General features: G+C 41.1%; 1 protein-coding gene across 1 annotated transcript in view; it reads left to right on the forward strand.

The window, feature by feature from the left end:
* The window catches only part of LOC110519984 (inactive dipeptidyl peptidase 10), a 207,193-nt gene that overhangs the window by 135,667 nt on the left and 47,074 nt on the right, over nucleotides 1-24,452 (forward strand). Inside the window, exons 10-13 of the mRNA XM_036974137.2 lie at nucleotides 21,618-21,715; nucleotides 21,829-21,952; nucleotides 22,795-22,833; nucleotides 23,052-23,159. Of these exons, the coding sequence (XP_036830032.2) occupies nucleotides 21,618-21,715; nucleotides 21,829-21,952; nucleotides 22,795-22,833; nucleotides 23,052-23,159 (369 nt within the window). The remainder of the gene's footprint in view (nucleotides 1-21,617; nucleotides 21,716-21,828; nucleotides 21,953-22,794; nucleotides 22,834-23,051; nucleotides 23,160-24,452) is intronic.

The raw sequence follows: 24,452 nt of genomic DNA on the forward strand, positions 1-24,452 counted from the left end.
AGATTGTGTCTGTAAAATATGGATAAACTGAAGGTAGATGCCTAAGTGTTATTGTTTATTAGTATACTCCAATTGGGGGGGGGGGGGATGATAGAGTTTATGTCTGTATATATGTATGTGTATGTATGTATATACAGTTGAAGAAGTAAGTTTACATACACCTTAGCCAAAACATTTCAACTCAGTTTATCACAATTCCTGACATTTAATCCTAGTAAAAACTGTTTTAGGTCAGTTGGAATCACCACTTTATTTTAAGAATGTGAAATGTCAGAAAAATAGTAGAGTGATTTTTTTCAGCTTTTATTTCTTTCATCACTTTCCCAGTGGGTTAGAAGTTTACATACAGTCAATTAGTATTTGATAGCATTGCCTTTAAATTGTTTAACTTGGGTCAAACATTTCGGGTGGCCTTCTACAAGCTTCCCTTAATAACTTGGGTGAATTTTCACCCATTCCTCCGGACAGAGCTGATGTATCGGAGTCAGGTTTGTAGGCCCCTTGCTCGCACACACTTTTTCAGTTCTGCCAACAAATGTTATATAGGATTGAGGTCAGGGCTTTGTGATGGCCAATCCAATATCTTGACCTTGTTGTCCTTTAGCCATTTTGCCACAACTTTGGAAGTACAGTGGGGCAAAAAAGTATTTAGTCAGCCACCAATTGTGCAAGTTCTCCCACTTAAAAAGATGAGAGAAGCCTGTAATTTTCATCATAGGTACACTTCAACTATGACAGACAAAATGAGAGAATGTCATATGGTCAGATGAAACCAAAATATAACTTTTTGGTAAAAACTCAACTCGTCGTGTTTGGAGGACAAAGAATGCTGAGTTGCATCCAAAGAACACCATACCTACTGTGAAGCATGGGGGTGGAAACATCATGCTTTGGGGCTGTTTTTCTGCAAAGGGACCAGGACGACTGATCCGTGTAAAGGAAAGAATGAATGGGGCCATGTATCGTGAGATTTTGAGTGAAAACCTTCCATCTGCAAGGGCATTGAATATGAAACGTGGCTGGGTCTTTCAGCATGACAATGATCCCAAACACACCGCCCGGGCAACGAAGGAGTGGCTTCGTAAGAAGCATTTCAAGGTCCTGGAGTGGCCTAGCCAGTCTCCAGATTTCAAACCAATAGAAAATATTTGGAGGGAGTTGAAAGTCCGTGTTGCCCAGCAACAGCCCCAAAACATCACTGCTCTAGAGGAGATCTGCATGGAGGAATGGGCCAAAATACCAGCAACAGTGTGTGAAAACCTTGTTAAGACTTACAGAAAACGTTTGACCTCTGTCATTGCCAACAAAGGGTATATAACAAAGTATTGAGATAAACTTTTGGTATTGACCAAATACTTATTTTCCACCATAATTAGCAATTAAATTAATAAAAAATCATTCAATGTAATTTTCTGGAAAACATTTTCCTCATTTTGTCTGTCATAGTTGAAGTGTACCTATGATAAATGACAGGCCACTCTCATCTTTTTAAGTGGGAGAACTTGCACAATTGGTGGCTGACTAAATACTTTTTTGCTCCAGCATCTTCACAAGGTCCTTTGCTGTTGTTCTTGGATTGAATCGCACTTTTCGCACCAAAGAACGTTCATCTCTAGGAGACAGAACGCGTCTCCTTCCTGAGCGGCATGACGGCTGCATCTTCCCATTGTGTTTATGCTTGCGTACTATCGTTTGTACAGATGAACATGGTACCTTCAGGCGTTTGGAAATTGCTCCCAAGGATGAACCAGACTTGTGGAGGTCTACAATTTTTGTGGAAGTCTTGGCTGCTTCCTTTTGATTTCCCTGCGATGTCAAGCAAAAGGGCACTGAGTCTGAGGGTAGGCCTTGAAATACATCTACAGGTACACCTCCAATTGACTCAAATGATGTCAAATAGCCTATCAGAAGCTTCTAAAGCCATGACAGAATTTTCTGGAATTTTCCAAGCTGTTTAAAGGCACAGTCAATTTAGTGTATTTAAACTTCTGACCCACTGGAATTGTGATATAGTGAATTGTAAGTGAAATAATCTGTCTGTAAACAATTGTTGGAAAAATTACTTGTGTTATGCCCAAAGTAGATGTCCTAACCAACTTGCAAAAACTAGTTTGTTAACAAGAAATTTGTGGAGTGGTTGAAAAACGAGTTTTAATTACTCCAATCTAAGTGTATGTAAACTTCCGACTTCAACTGTATGTATTTACACCAAAAATATATGAGGGATTGGAAATGATGCAGACAATTACATTGATGGAAGCAACAGTTGGCTTCCAACTGCTTTTAAATGCTAGTAAAACTAAATGCATGCTCTTCAACCGATTGCTGCCCACACCCGCCAGCCCGACTAGCATCACTACTCTGGACGGTTCTGACTTAGAGTATGTGGACAACTACAAACACCTAGGTGTCTGGTTAGACTGTAAACTCTCCTTCCAGACTCACATTAAGCATCTCCAATCCAAAATTAAATCTAGAATCAGCTTCCTATTTTGCAACAAAGCCTCCTTCACTCATGCTGCCAAACATACCCTCGTAAAACTGACTATCCCACCAATCCTTGACTTCGGTGATGTCGTTTACAAAATAGCCTCCAAACCCCCTGGTTTCAGGTCATCTATAAGTCTTCGCTATGTAAAGCTCCACCTTATTTCAGCTCACTGGTCACTATAGCCCACCTGTAGCACGCGCTCCAGCAGGTATATTTCACTGGTCATCCCCAAAGCCAACAACTCCTTTGGCCACCTTTCCTTCCAGTTCTCTGCTGCCAATGACTGGAAGGAATTGCAAAAATCACTGAAAATGGGGACTCATATCTCCCTCTCTAACTTCAAGCATCAGCTGTCAGAGCAGCTTGCCGATCACTGTACCTGTACCCAGCCCATCTATAAATAGCACACCCATCTACCTCACCCCACATTGTTATTTTTGTTGTTGTTGCTATTTTGCACCCCAGTATCTCTACTTGCTCATCATCATCTGCACATCTATCACTCCAGTGTTAATTGCTAAATTGTAATTATTTTGCGTAATAACAGCTGGCCGCCAAAACCAATCTGTGTGATGTGTCAGACTGGTGTCAGCAACAATGCTGTGAAGCCATCGAAAATGTGCAGACATTTAGAAACAAAGCATCCACATCTCAATTATAAACCAAACAATTTTTTTAACAGAAAAATGCTCAACCAAATAAAATGCTGCATTATAATTATAAATTATAAATAATAAAGTTTACTGAAGGCTCCATACTTAGACGGCTTTATCGGTCTGCTAATACAGGACTAGTAAAGGCCCAGTGCACTACTTTGATGGGGTCACATCTGAGCAGAATTTAGCTCAAATTAAAGGATTCCTTCTCCTCACAATCTGATCCATGCTCAGGAAAGAAGTAGATGCATAATCCATTCACCAGCACTGAAGAGACTCCGCTTGTCACCTGTTCTGAATGATCAATTATTGAAGCTGTCCTGTGACAAAGGCCTGCTCTCTAGTTTTAATGAGATGTGCCTGTCCACATTTTGGCTGCTCAGCTGTGGAGAATACCTGCAACTCTGCGAGATGGCAGTGAAGACGTTAACCCCCTTTCATTCTACCTACTTTTGTCAGACCAGCTTCTCCTCTCTTCCTGCAATAAAATCCAAATATCGCAACAGACTGACTGTTGAAAACACCTCTGGGGTGTCCCTGGCACAAAACAGTTGGCTGGCCTATACTGTAGCCTAGGCTATACGAAGAGCATGCTCGGCGGACAGGGCCAAGTTATGTTTCTAAGAAAATATACTTACTTCCCGAGTTTTTGCACTTCTGGGATGGTGTATATAAAACTAGAATACACTGCATTACACACTGAAATGGATAGGCGTTTCCAATCATGAGCCTGCCCTGTTCGTGCTGATGTAACCCTTTTGTGCTGGCTAACCAATGACTATGCTGTGTATGGTGGCACTTCGGGAGGAGAGTCAATTTGTAAAAATAAAAAAAAAGCAATATACTGTATGTGTGTGCGGACTAGGCCTATTGCTGTCCCGTTCAGCTTGAGAGAGAGCGTGAGGTTGAAAAGGAGGACCAGAGGTAAGCTTGCTATTGCTAGAATTTATTTAAATAAAAAACAATATGTTTTGTTGCCTATAATTAAGCCATTTATCAGAGTTATTGACCTCACAATAATCCATATTCAAGTAATTGTCACGCCCTGGCCTTAGTTATCTTTGTTTTCTTTATTATTTTGGTTAGGCCAGGGTGTGACATGGGTGATTTATGTGTTTTGTCTTGTCTATGGGTTTTTGTAGATTTAAGGTTGTGTTCTTTTAGGTGTCTAGGTAAGTCTATGGTTGCCTGGATTGGTTCTCAATCGGAGGCAGGTGTTTATTGTTGTCTCTGATTGGGAGCCATATTTAGGCAGCCATATTCTTTGGGTATTTTGTGGGTGATTGTTTCCTGTCTTTGTGTTTTATGCACCAGTTAGGACTGTTACGGTTTTCACGTTTATTGTTTTGTAGTTTGTTCATGTTTTGAGTTTTCTTATTAAAGAACCATGAACTTCAACCACACTGCGTTTTGGTCTGCCTCTCCTTCCCAGAAAGAAAGCCGTGACAGTAATTTACAAACATTACTACGAAGCAGAGACTGGTGCTAAAAGTAGGCTAACTTGAGAAGACCTAATCCATTTAAAAAGTATAATTTAAATTTGACTTTAGGCAACCAACAACAAGAGGGCTTTGTGTTGTAACCTATTTCTTCCTATAAAAGAAATGAGGTAGATCTACCTATTTGACAGACTAAATTAGTCTACTGTCCATAGATTTTATCTGCCAATTCCTTCAGTCACTGCATGCAATCCTTCAGTCACTGCATGCACTCCTTAAATATCTCAGTGTCAGTGAAGAGCTTGGTGTGTAAGTTAAAGCCAGGGCATGAATTGAAGGGGTATGTGAGGGTATTGTGGCTTTTGTTAAAGAAAATACACTACATGACCAAAATACACATCTCATATGGAGTTGGTCTCCACTTAGCTGCTGTAACAGCCTCTACTATTCTCTTCTGGAAACACGAGATGTTAGAAGATTGCTGCAGGGACTCGCTTCCATTCAGCCACACGAGCATTAGTGAGGTCGGGCACTGATGTTGGGCGATTAGGCCTGGCTCGCAGTCGGTCTACCTATTCATCCCAAAGGTGTTTGATGGGGTTGAGGTCAGGGCTTTGTGCAGGCCAGGTAAGTTCTTCCACACCAATCTCGACAAACCATTTCTGTATGGACCTCACTTTGTGCAGGTGGGCATTTTCATGCTGAAACAGGAAAAGGGGCTACCCCAAACTGTTGTCTCAAATTGGAAACACAGAATTGTCTAGAATGTCCAGATTTGTATGCTGTAGCGTTAAGATTTCCCTTCACTGGAATTAATGGGCTAAGCCCGAACCATGAAAAACAGCCCCAGACCATTATTCCTCATCCACCAAACTTTACAGTTGGCACTATGCACTGGGGCAGGTAGCGTTCTGCTGGCATCGGCCAAACCCAGATTTGTCCGTCAGACTGCCAGATGGTGAAGTGTGATTCATCACTCCAGAGAATGCATTTCCACAACTTGAGAGTCCAATGGCGACGAGCTTTACACCACTCCAGCCGACGCTTGGCATTGCACATGGTGATCTTAGGCTTGTGTGTGGCTACTCGGCCATGGAAATCCATTTCACGATGCTCCCAATGAACAGTTATTGTGCTGATGTTGCTTCTAGATTCAGTTTGGAACTCGGTAGTGAGTGTTGCAACCGAGGACAGACGATTTTTATGCGCTATGCTCTTCATCACTTGGCGGTGGTGGCGTACTGTGAGCTTGCGGCTGAACCATTGTTGCTTCTAGACGTTTCCACTTCACAGCACCAGCACTTACAGTTGATTGGGGCAGCACTAGCAGGGCCGAAATCTGACGAACTGACTTGTTGGAAAGGTGTCATCCTATGATGGTGTCAAGTTGAAAGTCACTGAGCTCTTCAGTACGAAGTATTCTGCTGCCAATGTTTGTCTATGGAGATTGCATGGCGGTGTGCTCGGTTTTATAGCCGAATCCACTAATTTGAAGGGGTGTCTACATACTTTTGTATTTATGGTGTGGCTAAATGCATAGGCGTACCCCTTGTTAACTTAAGATTTTGAAAAGCTACAGGCTGGCAGGAGTGTTCAGCATTTCATCAACACATCGTCAACAGTACTTCAAAAACATGCTTATAAATGTAGCATTTAGGCAAAATAAAATTACTTTATTGGTATTAAATAATAATTAAACAAAAAATGCCTTATTAGGCTATGCAGTCATTCTACAGTGCCTTTTAATTCACTTTTTGAATCACGAGTTTGGCCAGTCGGGGGATCATGTGGTGAGCTATGCATGCCTAGTGCATTAATTTAGCCTAGCAGATGCTCTTATATTCCCATGCTCTAATCACAGTCAACACAAATGTTGTGTGTAGCAACAATATTGTGGAATAAAATATATTAAATTAGGAAAATTATAGTTTCCCAAATGAAAAAAAGTAGATGATGTGAGGTGGCTGTGTTAAACAAGGAATTGCTTTTTTTTTTGCGAAATCATTGATGATCAGATACTCATGTTTTAACTGGTTTGGTTGCGCTAAATGTCTACCATTGATAGGCAACTTTAGCATGGTTCCAAACATAGACTATCCTCTTTTTAACAATAGCTTTATAATCATCAAAAGCTGCAGTATGTGCTCATTCGTTGTCATGCTCAGTTGTGGTATTAAAAAAAGATTTAGCTTCTATCCATTTATAAAAGGCAATTTTTTTCTCAGACCACAAAAAATATGATAGATTCATGCAGTGCTTTTATTATAATGGATATCTGTTCACCCTTGTCTGTGACGATCTACGAATCCACAACCTTCTCAAATCAAATCAAATCAAATTTTATTTGTCACATACACATGGTTAGCAGATGTTAATGCGAGTGTAGCGAAATGCTTGTGCTTCTAGTTCCGACAATGCAGTAATAACAAGTAATCTAACTAACAATTCCAAAACTACTGTCTTGTACACAGTGTAAGGGGATAAAGAATATGTACATAAGGATATATGAATGAGTGATGGTACAGAGCAGCATAGGCAAGATACAGTAGATGGTATCGAGTACAGTATATACATATGAGATGAGTATGTAAACAAAGTGGCATAGTTAAAGTGGCTAGTGATACATGTATTACATAAGGATACAGTCGATGATATAGAGTACAGTATATACGTATGCATATGAGATGAATAATGTAGGGTAAGTAACATTATATAAGGTAGCATTTGTTTAAAGTGGCTAGTGATATATTTACATCATTTCCCATCAATTCCCATTATTAAAGTGGCTGGAGTTGAGTCAGTGTCAGTGTGTTGGCAGCAGCCACTCAATGTTAGTGGTGGCTGTTTAACAGTCTGATGGCCTTGAGATAGAAGCTGTTTTTCAGTCTCTCGGTCCCAGCTTTGATGCACCTGTACTGACCTCGCCTTCTGGATGATAGCGGGGTGAACAGGCAGTGGCTCGGGTGGTTGATGTCCTTGATGATCTTTATGGCCTTCCTGTGACATCGGGTGGTGTAGGTGTCCTGGAGGGCAGGTAGTTTGCCCCCGGTGATGCGTTGTGCAGACCTCACTACCCTCTGGAGAGCCTTACGGTTGAGGGCGGAGCAGTTGCGGTGATACAGCCCGACAGGATGCTCTCGATTGTGCATCTGTAGAAGTTTGTGAGTGTTTTTGGTGACAAGCCGAATTCCTTCAGCCTCCTGAGGTTGAAGAGGTGCTGCTGCGCCTTCTTCACGATGCTGTCTGTGTGGGTGGACCAATTCAGTTTGTCTGGGATGTGTACGCCAAGGAACTTAAAACTTACTACCCTCTCCACTACTGTTCCATCGATGTGGATAGGGGGGTGTTCCCTCTGCTGTTTCCTGAAGTCCACAATCATCTCCTTAGTTTTGTTGACGTTGAGTGTGAGGTTATTTTCCTGACACCACACTCCGAGGGCCCTCACCTCCTCCCTGTAGGCCGTCTCGTCGTTGTTGTTCATCAAGCCTACCACTGTTGTGTCGTCCGCAAACTTGATGATTGAGTTGGAGGCGTGCGTTGCCACGCAGTCGTGGGTGAACAGGGAGTACAGGAGAGGGCTCAGATCGCACCCTTGTGGGGCCCCAGTGTTGAGGATCAGCGGGGAGGAGATTTTGTTGCCTACCCTCACCACCTGGGGGCGGCCCGTCAGGAAGTCCAGTACCCAGTTGCACAGGGCGGGGTCGAGACCCATGGTCTCGAGCTTGATGACGAGCTTGGAGGGTACTATGGTGTTGAATGCCGAGCTGTATTCAATGAACAGCATTCTCACATAGGTATTCCTCTTGTCCAGATGGGTTAGGGCAGTGTGCAGTGTGGTTGAGATTGCATCGTCTGTGGACCTATTTGGGCGGTAAGCAAATTGGAGTGGGTCTAGGGTGTCAGGTAGGGTGGAGGTGATATGGTCCTTGACTAGTCTCTCAAAGCACTTCATGATGACGGAAGTGAGTGCTACGGGGCGGTAGTCGTTTAGCTCAGTTACCTTAGCTTTCTTGGGAACAGGAACAATGGTGGCCCTCTTGAAGCATGTGGGAACAGCAGACTGGTATAGGGATTGATTGAATATGTCCGTAAACACACCGGCCAGCTGGTCTGCGCATGCTCTGAGGGCGCGGCTGGGGATGCCGTCTGGGCCTGCAGCCTTGCGAGGGTTAACACGTTTAAATGTCTTACTCACCTCGGCTGCAGTGAAGGAGAGACCGCATGTTTTCGTTGCAGGCCGTGTCAGTGGGATTGTATTGTCCTCAAAGTGGGCAAAAAAGTTATTTAGTCTGCCTGGGAGCAGGACATCCTGGTCCGTGACTGGGCTGGATTTCTTCCTGTAGTCCGTGATTGACTGTAGACCCTGCCACATGCCTCTTGTGTCTGAGCCGTTGAATTGAGATTCTACTTTGTCTCTGTACTGACGCTTAGCTTGTTTGATAGCCTTGCGGAGGGAATAGCTGCACTGTTTGTATTCGGTTATGTTACCAGACACCTTGCCCTGATTAATAGCAGTGGTTCACGCTTTCAGTTTCACGCGAATGCTGCCACCAATCCACGGTTTCTGGTTAGGGAATGTTTTAATCGTTGCTATGGGAACGACATCTTCAACGCACGTTCTAATGAACTCGCACACCGAATCAGCTTATTCGTCAATGTTGTTGTCTGACGCAATACGATACATGTCCTAGTCCACGTGATGGAAGCAGTCTTGGAGTGTGGAGTCAGCTTGGTCGGACCAGCGTTGGACAGACCTCAGCGTGGGAGCCAACCTTCTGGCTACTTTGCCATGTAATGCTTACAAAACAAATAACAGCTCCATATCTAAGGCTTTGGTCTGTCCTAGGAGTGAGGGTAAACTGTAGGCCTGTTATCCGCTATCCACTTTATGTTTCAGTTATTTGTCTTTTTCAAGCATTCAGTGAGGGTTGGGTAAAAATGTATTTTACTAAAGGGAGGGCCATCTCTTTTCATTTGAGAGAAATCAAATTTTCTCCAGTTGTCCCTCATTATAAATAACATACAGTCCCTTATCACTGCATTCCCATTTGAATAGATTTTGATTGGAGTGGACCCTCTTGCTTTGCCTTTTCCTCTCTGGTTTTGTCAACAAAATCATTTGATGTGAACAAAAATTTGACCAGCAAAGTACAGACAGCTAGCCAGCTACTGTTCAATTGTTGATTAGTGAACAAGGTTAATTCATTGAATGCAGATGGTTGTGAAATTTTTACTCAACTTCCTTTTTTATGTATTGAGAAATATGGTTATATAGTGGTTATATATGGTTATATAGTCAAATAGGCTAACTATATTGGACCCAAAGATAATAGATTCCTTGCAGAAGAGATTCTGCTTCCACGTGCAAATCTGTTTACTTCTCTGGTGTAGCAGGTAAAATTACTGTGCTGAGTCCTGTTCACGGTTTGCGCACGCGTAATACCGGTGTATTTCCTCTGTGAGAACAATGTAGTTACATAGGATGTACTTTTTTACATTTTTTGTCATTTAGCAGATGCTCTGATCACAGCCTTCATAAAGTATATATACCCTTCACTTACTCCACATTTTCTGTTACAGTCTGAAATGAAAATTAATTAAATAGATTTGTTTTTCTCACCCATCTACACACATACACCATAATTACAAACTGAAAACATGTTTTTAGACATATTTGCAAATCTAATTCACATACAGTACCAGTCAGAAGTTTAGACACACCTACTCATTCCAGGGTTTTTATTATTTTTTTTACTATTTTCTACTATGAAATAATCATGTAGTACCCCAAAAAAGTGTTCTTCAAACTAGCCACCCTTTGCTTTGATGACAGCTTTGCAGACTCTCTCAACCAGCTCAATGAGGTAGTCACCTGGAATACATTTCAATTAACAGGTGTGCCTTCTTAAATGTTAATATGTGAAATGTATTTCCTTCTTAATGCATTTGAGCCAATCAGTTGTGTTGTGACATGGTAAGGGTGGTATACAGAAGATAGCCCTATTTGGTAAAATACCAAGCCCACATTATGGCAACCACAGCTCAAATAAGCAAAGAGACATTACAGTCCATCATTACTTTAAGATATGAAGATCAGTCAATGCAGAACATTTCAAGAACTTTGAAAGTTTCAAGTGCAGTCGCGAAAACCATCAAGCGCTATGATGAAACTGGCTCTCATGAGGACCGCCACAGCAAAGGAAGACCCAGAGTTACCTCTGCTGCACAGGATAAGTTTGTTATTCACCAGCTTCAGAAATTTCAGCCCAAATAAATGCTTCACAGAGTTCAAGTAACAAACACATCTCACATCATCTGTTCAGAGAAGACTGTGTGAATCAGGCCTTCATGGTCAAATTGCTGCAAAGAAACCACTACTACAGAACACTATTAAGAAGAAGCGGCTTGCTTGGGTCATGAAACATGAGCAACGGACATTAGACCGGTGGAAATCTGACCTTTGGTCTGATGAGTCAAAATTTGAGATTTTTGGTTCCAACCGCCGTGTCTTTGTTAGACGCAGAGTTGGTGAATGGATGATATCTGCATGTGTGGTTCCCACCATGAAAGCATGGAGGAGGAGGTGTGATAGTGTGGGGTGCTTTGCTTTTGACACCGTCAGTGACTTATTTAGAATTCAAGGCACCCTTAACCAGCATGGCTACCACAGCATTCTGCAGCGATACGCCATCTCATCTGGTTTGGGCTTAGTTTTTCAACAGGACAATGACCCAACACACCTCCAGGCTGTGTAAGGTATATTTGACCAAGAAGGAGAGTGATGGAATGATGCATCAGGCCTCCACAATCACCCGACCTCAACCCAATTGAGATGGTATGGGATGACTTGGACCGCAGAGTGAAGGAAAAACAGCCAACAACTGCTCAGCATATTTGGGAACTCCTTCAGGACTGAAAATCATTCCAGGTGAAGCTGGATGAGAGAATGCCAAGAGTGTGCAAAGCTGTCATCAAGGCAAAGGGTGGCTACTTTGAAGAATCTCAAATGTAAAATATATTTAGTTTTGTTTAACACTTTTTTGGTTCCTGTTTGATTCCATTTGTGTTATTTCCTAGTATTGATGTTTTCATTATTATTCTACAATCTAGAAAATAGTAAAAATAAAGAATAATTGTGGCAACTTTTGACTGGTACTTTAGATTAAAAAAAGTATTTAAATATTTCAAAGGTGTTTCAATATTAGGAAGGTTTTTCCTAACGTGTGCAGTGTATATGTAATACAAAAGCTATAGAGACAAAGTTATAGTAAAAATAAAGAAAAGCCCTTGAATGAGTAGGTGTGTCCAAACTTTTGACTGGTACTGTAAGTGTTCACACCCGTGAGTCAATACATGTACATATGGCAGCAATTACAGTTGCGCGTCTTTCTGGGTAAGTCTCTAAGATCTTTGCAAACCTGGATACAATATTTGCACAATCCTTCAAGCTCTGTCAAGTTGGTTGATGAACATAACTAGACGGCAATTTTTGAGTCTTACCATAGAAAAAACTCCCTAGAATACTCATAACATGATGCAGTCACCACTATGCTGGCGGGGGAAGGGTGGGTTGGGGTTCAGAAGATGGGCAGTGAGTCTGCTGTTCAAGCAGATGGTTCTAACTTCGGGGTGCCAAGACAGAGAAGAGCTTGGACTGGGCTGAGCAGGAGCTGCCCTCCCGTAATGGTGGTAGGGCCAAGTGACCAGAGGTAGTAGAATGGAGTGCTCGGGTTGGGGTGTATGGTTTGAGCATAGCCTGAAGGTAGGGAGGGGCAGTTACTCTTGCTGCTCCATACATAAGTACCATGTTCTTGTAGTAGATGCACGCTTCGACTGGAAGCCAGTTGAGTGTGCGGAGGAGCAGGTTGACATGGAAAGAGAAATTGGGAAGGTTGAACACCAGGCGGCCTGTAGCGTTCTGGATAAATTGCTTGGGTTTGATGGCACAAGCGGGGAGACAGCCAACAGCGAGTTGTACTGGTCCAGATGGTAGAAGACAAGTGCCAGGATTGGGACCTGCACCACTTTCTGTGTGAGGTTGGGTCGTAATCTACGGATGTTGTAGAACATGAATCTGCAGGAGTGAGTCAATGCTTTGATTTTTACAGAGAATGAGAGGGTGTTGTCCAGAATCACGCTAAAGTTCTTTGTACTCCACACCGTGGAGTTGTTAATCGTGATGGGAGGTCTTGGAGCAGGCACACCTTCCCAAGGAGGAAGAGCAGCTCCATCTTGTCGATGTTGAGCTTGACGTGGTGGGCCGACATCCAGGATGAGATATCTGTCAGGCAAGTAGAGATCTGTGTCACAACCTGTGTGTCAGAAGGGGGGAAGGAGAAAAGTAGTTGAGTGTCATCCGCATAGTAATCATAGGAGAGACTATGTGAGGATATGACAGAGCTGATTGATATGGTGTAGAGAGATAAGAGGAGAGGGCCTAGTTCCAAGCCCTTGAGGAGACCAGTAGTGAGAGAATGTGGTGCAGACACAGATCCTCTCCATGTCACCTGTAGGAGAGGCCTGCCAGGTAGGATGAAATCCAAGAATGTGCAGAGCTTGAGACTCCCAGGCCTGAGAGGGTGGAGAGGAGGATCTGATGGTTCAGGGTGTCGAAGGCGGCGTATAGGTCAAGGAGGATGAGAACAGAGAAGAGAGAGTCAGATGTGGCAGTGCGGAGAGCCTCAGTCACACAGAGAAGAGCAGTCTCGGTTATTTGACCCGTCATGAGACGGACACTGGTTAGTGTCAAGGAGATCATTCTGGGAGAGATAGAGAGAGAGATTTGGTCAGAGACAGCACGGTCCAGTGTTTTGGAAAGAAAATAAAGAAAGGATACTGGTCTGTAGTTTTTGACATCAGAGGAGTTGAATGCTGGCTTCTTGGGGAAGGGAGCGACATTTTGAAGTCAGAGGGGACGCAGCCATTGTTCACGGATGAGTTGATGAGGGAAATTAGGAATGGGAGAAGGTCTCCAGAGATGGACCCTGAGAAGGGAAGAGGGAATAGGGTCGAGCGGGAAGGTTGTCTGACGGCCGAACCTCACTAGTCACAGGATTTTATCAGGAGAGAGAAGAAAGAGGTCAGGGCGTAGGGTAGTTCTGTATGAGTGGGAAAAGTGGACTCAATAGGCTGAGTGAATGAAGAGCAGATGTCGTCAACCTTCTTTAAAAAGTGGTTGACAAAGTCGTCCGTAGAGCGGGAGGTGGGATGGGGGGGGGGATTAAGGAGGGAGAAGGTGAGAAAGAGCGTCCTAGGGTTACAGGCAGAAGCTTCAAATTTAGTGATATAAAGTGGCTTTTGCAGTGGATACAGAGGATGAGAAAGTAGAGAGGAGTGAGTGATAGGATGATAGGTCCTCTGGAAGTTTAGCTTTCCTCCATTTTCGCTCAGCTGCCAGCAGCCCTATTCTGTAAACTCGCAATGAGTCACTCAGCCACGGAGCAGGAGGGGAGGGCCGAGCCGCCTGGGAGGAAAGGGGGCACCACGAGTCATAGGATGCGGACGAGTGTAGCGTCGATACTAGTAATTATCATGTACCTACCCAGGAGCAAGCAACTGAATGTAACGTGAAACCCAGTAGGGTATAATCTTAATAATTACTATTTGGTTACAATATAACAGTCTTTGTAGAGAACAGGCTAACCAGAAGAAATTAGGAGACACGAGAACATTAGGTATAACCCTTTAAATTACATTGAACTTATAATATTATTAACAATATTTAACAGCCAACTCTGTAATTACAATGTTGTTACAAGGTACATACATGTATTTACAATGTACTTATCCAGAACCAAGAAACTTAATTTAAAGTGAAGTGACATGTGCATTACTTTGTAGTTACAATGTAACAACATTTGCAGACAATAGGCAAACCAGGAAAAATAAGGAGACAGGAACATTTTGCAGTTAGCTGTTTCTTTAATAGATTTGACAAAGATTCATATTTAAACAATTTAAATTAAATTCCCCATTTCAGACTCAAAGCAATAACTTTACAATCCTGGGTTGCTATCTAGCTAGCATTTATTTCTCCATTATTCATTAATGTAGCTGGCTAGGCACTGGCACAATGTCAACACAATTTTTTAACAACACTTTTCACTGACTCAAATGTCATGATTTGTTTTTCCGAGTGACTCGTTAATTTGAGTCGTTCGTTCGATATGCTTTCCGCAATGAATACAGACGGATTCATATGCATACCTCCGGCTCAGCTGCTCCGGAGATCACCAACTGTCTATCATAAGTGCTCAGGAAAATAAATCTTCAGAACTGATAACTGATAATTAATAAATGCAATTAATTGATTACCGTATGTTTTCAATGGACACAGGTTTGTAAAACATATACAGCCTGCCTCTGCTCAACTCGAGAACTAATCATTTTAGCGGCTGCTGCTGTTCACAAACTAGATTGTGCTAATCTCCCTCGCAAGAGGCTTGTGGAATCATAATTCTTTAGGGTTTTTAGTTAATTGTTAACTAGTAGGTATTGTCAACTCCTTCTTGCTCTGGGCATTACTGAATCAAATACATGAAATGATTTGAAAGATTTGTTCTTTTGAATGAACGAGATGAAAAGATCCCAGTCAGTAAAAAGAGCCAAACTTCCATCATAGTGAGAAAGTGTGTTGTCACTTCCTGGGGGCAGCCTAGCGTTCTTCTGACTTCTTATTTTTCTTTGTTTGAATGTCCAAACATACAATGCCAGTCACTAAATAGTGAAGAAAAAGGTTACCAAATGTTTAGTATTTTTGTACGATTTTGTAGTTGTTCACCAGAAAATGACATCACACTGACCTCTCACTCTGCAGGAAAGATCATGCGTTCACAAGATACATGTCTCTTGCCCTAATAATGGGAGTCGATCTCCACAAAGCAGCACGGTGGGCTGTCTAGCTCCCACCTATCCTTTCTTTGGATTGGTAGATACAGCTCATTATTGTTTTCCTTTTTTAATATTTGATGAGGGTTGTTGAAGTCAACTGCCTGTATTCAGTGGAGAGAAATGGCCATCTCACGACAACTCCGATAGTGTTTTTTCTCAAAGTTGCCTGCCGGGATGTCATGTGTCCTACTTACACTCGCAACAACTTAAGCAACATGAAACTTCTATTCGATCAAATAAACCTCACGTAGCAAATAAGCCATTCATGTTTTTGTTGACCAAATTCGTCACTCTCTCATTGACCTCCATACAATATACCAGATGTTGTCATAGGTTAGAGAGTTGGACTAGTAACCGGAAGGTTGCAAGTTCAAACCCCCGAGCTGACAAGGTACAAATCTGTCGTTCTACCCCTGAACAGGCAGTTAACCCACTGTTCCTAGGCCGTCACTGAAAATAAGAATTTGTTCTTAACTGACTTGCCTAGTTAAATAAAGGAAAAATAAATAATAAATAAAAATAGGAAGGCCCTAAAAATTGTCAAAGACTCCAGCCACCCTAGTCATAGACTGATCTCTCTGCTACCACATGGCAAGCTGTACCGGAGTCCCAAGTCTAGGTCCAAAAGGCTCCTTAAGGATTGGTGTCCCGCTAGCAGGACAACTTCCGGTGAAATTGGAGGGCACACAATTCAAATATATTTTTATAGTTATTATTGCAATTAAATATTTTAGGTACATATAAGTATCTTATATCGGCTGAAAGCTCAAATTGTTGTTAATCTAACTGCACTGTCCAATTTACAGTAACTATTACAGCGAAAACATGCCATGCGATTGTTTGAGGACGGCACCCCACATCAAAATATTTTTTCCACTGGCACAGGTTTCATACATTCGCACATAAAGATTAAATATTCACTTACTTTTTGAAAATCTTCCTCTGATTTGTATCCCAAAGGGTCCCAGCGATAAAATGTAGTGTCGTTTTGTTAGATAAAAATATTTTTTTTGTATCCCTAAAAGTCTGTTTAGGTGACGCCACCGATTTGAGTAATCCACTCATTCAACTTGAAAAGTAAGGAATTCGAAAATCTACCCCTAAACTTTGTTTCAACAAGTCAAAATACATTTGTATTTACTCCTCAGACACCCTAAAATGTAATCAAACTATAATATTTATTTTGGGAAAGAAGTATGTTCAATAGGAAACCGATTTTAGCACTTGCGCAACTTCATCATGGTGCGCCATGACACAGATTTCTAAGACTGTGTCCTCATACAAGCCTGAAACTTTGAACATAGACTGCTGACACCCTGTGGAAGCCATAGGAATGGAGCTATTTTACAATATGAGATTTATCTTGCATTTCTAAGAGGATTGTCTCTAAAAAGAAAATTCTGGTTGGTTTATCTTTGGATTTTGTCCTACCATATCTATTGTGTTATATTCTCCTACATTATCTTAATATTTCTACAAACTTCAAAGTGTTTTCTTTCCAATGGCACCAATTATATGCATATCCTGGCTTCAGGGCCTGAGCTACAGGCAGTTTGCTTTGGGCCCGTCATTCAGGTGGAAATGGAGAAAAAGGGACCTTATCCCTAAGTTAACAGCTTCTACCCTCATGCCATTAGACTGCTAAACTGTTAATCAAATGTCTACCCGGACTGTATGCATTGACCCCCTTTTTTACACTGCTGCTACTCACTGTTTACTATCTATGCATAGTCACTTTACCTCTACCAACATGCAGGGCTGGGTAGGTTACTTTATAATCCATTACAATTATCAGTTACCTGTCCAAAATTGTAATCAGTAACGTAACTTTTGGATTACCTGTAATCTGATTACATTCCGTTACTTTTAGATTACTTTCCAATTAAGAGGCATTAGAAGAAGACAAAAATGTATGTTACCAGTTGAACGACATCTATTGAATGATAAATCAATGTTAAAGTTTACATACCTGGTCATATATGGATGTACATTTTTTACTTTATGGGTAGGTTATGTAGACTTCTTCTAACCCATCGCTTTCTACTACATATAATAATATAATTTAATTGTATCGTTACATTATAAACCAAAGTCTTTCAGAATTCCAGTCATTCCCTTGATCTTCAAGAATAGGACTTGGAAATATGGCAGTATAGATTAGCCAAATTGTTTTACCTGAGCATAACTTCAAAACTAAGGATTTATTAACCAGCCCTACTCGGTTGTTTATGATTTTGTTGTCATGGAGAACTGATTGGGCTCATTGATTCGAAAAATAAATGCTGCGCTCATGGAATGGCATGCTTTGAGCACTACTAAAAAGCGCTGAATGAATGCCATATTCTGCATTTGCTATAGGCCTGTTGTTTACGTTTTTGTTGGTGACAATTTGATATTGTCACGTTCTGACCTTAGTTCTGTTGTTATGTCTTTGTTTAGTATGGTCAGGGCGTGAGTTAGGTGGGTTGTCTATGTTCCTTTTTCTATGATTTGGGATTTCTGTGTTTGGCCTGGTATGGTTCTCAATCAGAGGCAGCTGTCAATCGTTGTCCCTGATTGAGAACCATACTTAGGTAGCCTGGTTTCACTTTTGAGTTGTGGGTGATTATGCTAGTGTTTGTGCCATACGGGACTGTTTCGTTTGTTTCACTTTATTATTTTGTAGTGTTCAGTTTTACATATTAAAATGGACACTTACCACGCTGCAAATTGGTCCGAACTCTCTTACTCCTCGTCAGAAGAAGAGGACGAGCATTACAGATATCTTGATAATATGCAGCTGTTTAAAGGGCAAATCCCCCAAAGAAACAATAACAGAACGGCTGCCCAGCTTCTATTTTGGTAAAAATATAAGGGATGGGCCTGGAGAAATGTAGCCACTCTCAGATTAATAGACAGAGCTATAGATGCAAGGACTGACTATACATGATATCAACATTAAGTCCAAAAATGGTTGTAGCAACTACAGATTGTCCCTTTAGTCTATCAAAAGTGTGCAAGTTTGAGCATGTGTCCATTAGGCCTATTATTATTTTTTTTTTTATCAGCATGAATTAGATTGAGCAATAAAAGCCCCACTTTTATTCCATAGGCTGGGATCCTCACTATGCAGCTGTTGCAAGAGCGCATTTTTCACTGGCTGTCCACTGGTTTCAAAACAATGATTGATAGGCAGCTTAAATTTCTTGAATTCAACCATTCTTTGGTTCAAATACACATTTAGATTTGTGAACAGCCATCCACAACACCCACAATCCGTAAAGCGCAAATAGCTAAATGAGAGAGCAGCATTGTGATTCACATCAATGTCCTATGTACATGTAGATATCAATAATAAGTGATAACTGTATCGCCGTAGACGACTCCACTGTTGTCATCCTTACCTCCAAGCGTTTATTTAAATTGGATCATCTTTGGATGCCGACAGCAGTCGCACCATTGGAAGACCTAGCTTGGACTGTAGCTCTTTTCCCGCGATCTATCAAACCCATTTGGTGTGTCATCATGGTGGTCTCTGACTTGTGGTCAGACTTACTCAGGTGGAACAAACTTAAACTTGTGCCTTTTTTCAATGCTGATTTGATTGTCATTGAGAAAACAAAGTAATCCTGGAAATAATCATCTTAGTTTTTCAAAAGTATCTGTAATCTGATTACAATATTTTTGCTGGTAATGTAACCAATTACAGTTACCGTTTTTTTGTAACCCTTACATGTAACATATTGGATGTAATCCGTTAGTCAATTACTTCGACTAACCTGTACCCCCGCACATTGACTCGGTACAGGTACCCCCATCCTGTTATGGATGATGCGAATTTTCGCAGCTTTTTGTTAAAAATCGCGCAACATTTCAAAGTCCTGCTACTCATGCCAGGAATATAGTATATGCATATGATAAGTATGTGTGTATAGAAAACACTCTGAAGTCTCTAAAACTGGTTAAATCGGGTCTGTGGCTATAACAGAACGTGTTTAGGAGTAAAACTGTTTACCAAAAACACAAAAAAAATATTTGTCCGCCATTCAATGTATTGTTTAAGGCGACAACACGAATAGGCCCCTCCTTTCTTGAGGCGCACCACAGTATGTTGTGAAACTGAAAAAATGGACGATGATTTCCAGACTTGCTGCTATCGAATACAGATCGCCCCGTGATCAATTTGATACATCATTAACATTTATTAATACCTAAAGTTGGTTTAGAAAAGTCGTTTGAAGTGATTTGTAAAAGTTTATAGGCGACTTTTGTAATTTTAAAAAGTGACGTTGCGTCTTGTAAATGGGCTTTTTGCAGCATCAGACTGGCCTTCAGCAAATGACATTTTGGGTATACAATGACGGATTTAATCGGGAAAAAGACCCAATTGTGATGTTTATGGGACATATAGGAGTGCCAACAAAGAATCTCGTCCAAGGTAATGAATGTTTTATATTTTATTTCTGCGTTTTGGGTAGCGCCGGCTACCGCAAAATCTGTTGTTTACGTGTCGTGCTGGTATTTTGGGGGGGTGCATGCTATCAGATAATAGCTTCTCATGCTTTCGCCGAAAAGCATTTTACAAATCTGACGTGGTGTCTAGATTCACAACGAGTGTAGCTTTAATTCAGTACCTTGCATGTGTATTTTTATGAAAGTTTGAGATTTATTGAGTATTATAGGTGGCGCTCTGAAATTTCCGCTGAGCTGTTCCTGTGCAGGGACCACCTCCGTAACAAGATAACCTTGTTATTGCTATCTTCTTGTTATTTTCTTGTGTTACTTTTTTCTTACTTCAGGTTATTTGATTTTTTCTTTATTTTTTTCACTAATATTTTCTTATTTTAAAAAATTCTGCATTGTTGGTTAACTAAATGTTTCATACGTTTTATGAGGATTTTGTAACGTGTGTTGACACTGTGCCTGTGCTTAGCTAGCTGCTCACTAGCTACATTAATGAATAAGGGGGAAATGCTAGCTCACTAGCTTTACCACCTTGTCTTACTTATTTTTACTAACTAAAATAGTTATTGCTTTGAGTCTGAAATGGAGAATTGAATTTGAAAGGTTTGAATATGAATCTTTGGCAAATCCATTGAACATTGTAAGTATAAACATCCATTTACATTTGTACAAAAGTCATAAGAAAATTCACTTCACTTTACATGATGCTTACTCCTGGGTAAGTACATTGTAAATACATGTATATCTCTTGTAACAACATTGTAATTACAGAGTTGGCTGTTAATGGTTTATACATTTTAAGTAGAATGTAACTAAAAGGGTTATGCCTAATGTTCTCCAGTCTCCTCTATTTTCTGTCTGCAAAAGTTATATTCTAACTACATGGTAATAAAGGTTATACCCTACTGGGTTTCACTTTACATAAAGTTGCGTGAACACATTGTTATTACATTACATTTGATTCGGGACAGCCTTTGAGCCAGGTCATAACATATAAATAAACTCATTGAAACTGACCGGTAGTTAATGACAATTGTTGCAAACAGACCCTAGCCTATTTATCAACCCTGGTATTGCATGTGTATTCGATGGCAGTGGCACCTTGTAACAAAGTCAGATTTTGGTTCGCGTTATTAACATGGTAATTCACAGGTAACTTTCAAACTTGTAATTACAAAACATTAGTTGCATTGTGGAACAAGAAAATGTGTAACATCAGTAAACTCATGCGGAGTAACCGTCAGCAAGTGGATATGTAAATACACATTTCAAATTGTGCAATAACTGCTAGCGCTACAACCTTCTTACCATGTAATTACATAGTAACACCTATTACTACAGTTTTTACGGTGTAGTTAAAAAGTAATAGGGGCAACTTTATGTAAAGCGTTACCAACATTTGTATCACCATTCAAAATTGTTTTGTATTGTGTAATGACATACTGTAGCTATTATTCATATATTGTCAGGGCATGTGTTAAATAATTCTTGATTATTATTATCATCCATTGTTTGGGGATGTTTTGGAGGTGGGTTATTATGTAGGTACATACACTGTATAATATTGCTCTTCATAATTACAATGTTTAGCTTAGTTGATATGGTGATTGTAATGTGTGTTTTTTTTCTCTATGATTCATCTTTGATTTATCATATGTAGTGGTGCTACAGTATCTAAAATACTTACTCTGTTTTCAGGCAGGCCAACCAAACCCCACAGTGAAGTTATACGTGGTGAATTTGTACGGGCCGACCCATACTCAGGAGCTCACACCACCAGACAGCCTCAAAATAAGGTGTGATACATAATGATCATGAAAACAATAATGAAGACAAATCTTGGAAAGTTTTATTTTTGGAGAGACAAGGTTATTTTCAATCAATAATAACTGGTTGTGCTCTCTCGTAGGGAGCACTATGTAGCCATGGTCAAGTGGATCAGTAAAACCAAGACAACGGTCAGGTGGATGAGCCGTGCCCAGAATGTGTCAATCCTGACCGTGTGTGACACCACCACAGGGGCCTGTGTTAAGGTGAGAATAATGGCATTCTGTGTATGGAGTGGGGTGGGGGGGGGGGGGGATGGCACACTCCCAGTGGTGGGACATTATGTTATATTGGCAGTGGGAGGAGAGAGCAGACAATGCACTGACTGTTATTGCTATGCTACTGTACCAAAGGGAAAGAGATTGTTTACTCGAATGCCTCATCTGAAAGTATGGGCATCTGAAACAGTTTACATATGGGCTTAGCACCTGTTGTGTTGTTTGGTGTGCTTTTTACTATGCATGCTAAAGGGTTCTTGTAAAGGGGTGTATGCACGTTCTGTTTACGCACCATTTTGAAGAAGAAGATTATCTCGTGGCATTTATCAGATAAACACACTATAAATCACATGAATTATTCTGTAATTTTTTTATGGGAAGCTTTTATCATCTCATAGAACTGTTTTCATGAACACTAAAGTAAAGATTTATCCTTCACACAATTTGTTTTGATTGCAGAGTGTTATTATAAGCTTTGTCTGGAACAGGGCAGAGCAGCAGTCCCCTGTGGGGAAAGCGTGGCAGTCTGTGGGAAACTGTTCAGTTTGACTGTTCCAGGGTCAGGCCCCACAGATGGCTAGAGCACAACCAAACAGGCTCTCCAGCCAAGAAGCTGCTTTCCCTGGGCCCGGACTCATCTTCTCTGCCAGGGCTTTTGTCCTTGTCTGCAATGTGTTTAAATGAAAGAGCACATATTCCGACATTTTAATGTATTGGGGAAGAAAGGGAATTGGATGATTTTGAAGGAGTTTGGGCTGTCTTGTGGAATGGTTAATTGGTTAAAACGGGACATACTATTAACTGTTAACATTTTGGTCTTTCTATTTCAGAGGCATGAGGAGACCTCAGAGCTCTGGCTTTCCAAGCAGGTAAAACATCTTAACTCCTGTAAAGTCAGTCATGGTCAAACATATCAAATCAAAGTTCCATTCCATTTAATTCAATAGATCTTTATTGTGCACATTGTTAATGATTGGCCTAAAATGCCAAGACATGAATATTACTAGTCTATTATACACAATCTCTGTGGTCCATATAATGGTCATAACACTCAAAAGTAAAATGTTTGCTGTGTTTGTTTCTGCAGAACCAGGAACCAGTGTTCTCCAGGGACGGCAGCAGATTCTTCCTGACAGTGCCCGTCAAGCAAGGCGGGCGCGGAGAGTTCCATCACATCGCCATGTTCACCACACAGGTATAGGATCAAGTCGCCATGGTTACTGAACCGATGGGGGTCACTCATGTCACCGTGGTTACCACTCAAAGTGTTCTGTTTCTATAGTTTCCACCGTGGTGAGGGTAATATCTCTGTGGTTACAGAACAAGAAGTGAGGGTCATGCTGATGATGATGAATAAGTCGTTTTTATAGATACAGTGCCTTGCGAAAGTATTCGGCCCCCTTGAACTTTGCGACCTTTTGCCACATTTCAGGCTTCAAACATAAAGATATAAAACTGTATTTTTTTGTGAAGAATCAACAACAAGTGGGACACAATCATGAAGTGGAACGACATTTATTGGATATTTCAAACTTTTTTAACAAATCAAAAACTGAAAAATTGGGCGTGCAAAATTATTCAGCCCCTTTACTTTCAGTGCAGCTGTAACTCTCTCCAGAAGTTCAGTGAGGATCTCTGAATGATCCAATGTTGACCTAAATGACTAATGATGATAAATACAATCCACCTGTGTGTAATCAAGTCTCCGTATCAATGCACCTGCACTGTGATAGTCTCAGAGGTCCGTTAAAAGCGCAGAGAGCATCATGAAGAACAAGGAACACACCAGGCACGTCCGAGATACTGTTGTGAAGAAGTTTAAAGCCGGATTTGGATACAAAAAGATTTCCCAAGCTTTAAACATCCCAAGGAGCACTGTGCAAGCGATAATATTGAAATGGAAGGAGTATCAGACCACTGCAAATCTACCAAGACCTGGCCGTCCCTCTAAACTTTCAGCTCATACAAGGAGAAGACTGATCAGAGATGCAGCCAAGAGGCCCATGATCACTCTGGATGAACTGCAGAGATCTACAGCTGAGGTGCGAGACTCTGTCCATAGGACAACAATCAGTCGTATATTGCACAAATCTGGTCTTTATGGAAGAGTGGCAAGAGGAAAGCCATTTCTTAAAGATATCCATAAAAAGTGTCATTTAAAGTTTGCCACAAGACACCTGGGAGACACACCAAACATGTGGAAGAAGGTGCTCTGGTCAGATGAAACCAAAATTGAACTTTTTGGCAACAATGCAAGACGTTATGTTTGGCGTAAAAGCAACACAGCTCATCACCCTGAACACACCATACCCACTGTCAAACATGGTGGCGGCAGCATCATGGTTTGGGCCTGCTTTTCTTCAGCAGGGACAGGGAAGATGGTTAAAATTGATGGGAAGATGGATGGAGCCAAATACAGGACCATTCTGGAAGAAAACCTGATGGAGTCTGCAAAAGACCTGAGACTGGGACGGAGATTTGTCTTCCA

Source organism: Oncorhynchus mykiss, chromosome 3, assembly GCF_057628025.1.
Source record: "Oncorhynchus mykiss isolate SJ-2025 chromosome 3, ASM5762802v1, whole genome shotgun sequence".
Lineage (NCBI taxonomy): Eukaryota > Metazoa > Chordata > Actinopteri > Salmoniformes > Salmonidae > Oncorhynchus > Oncorhynchus mykiss.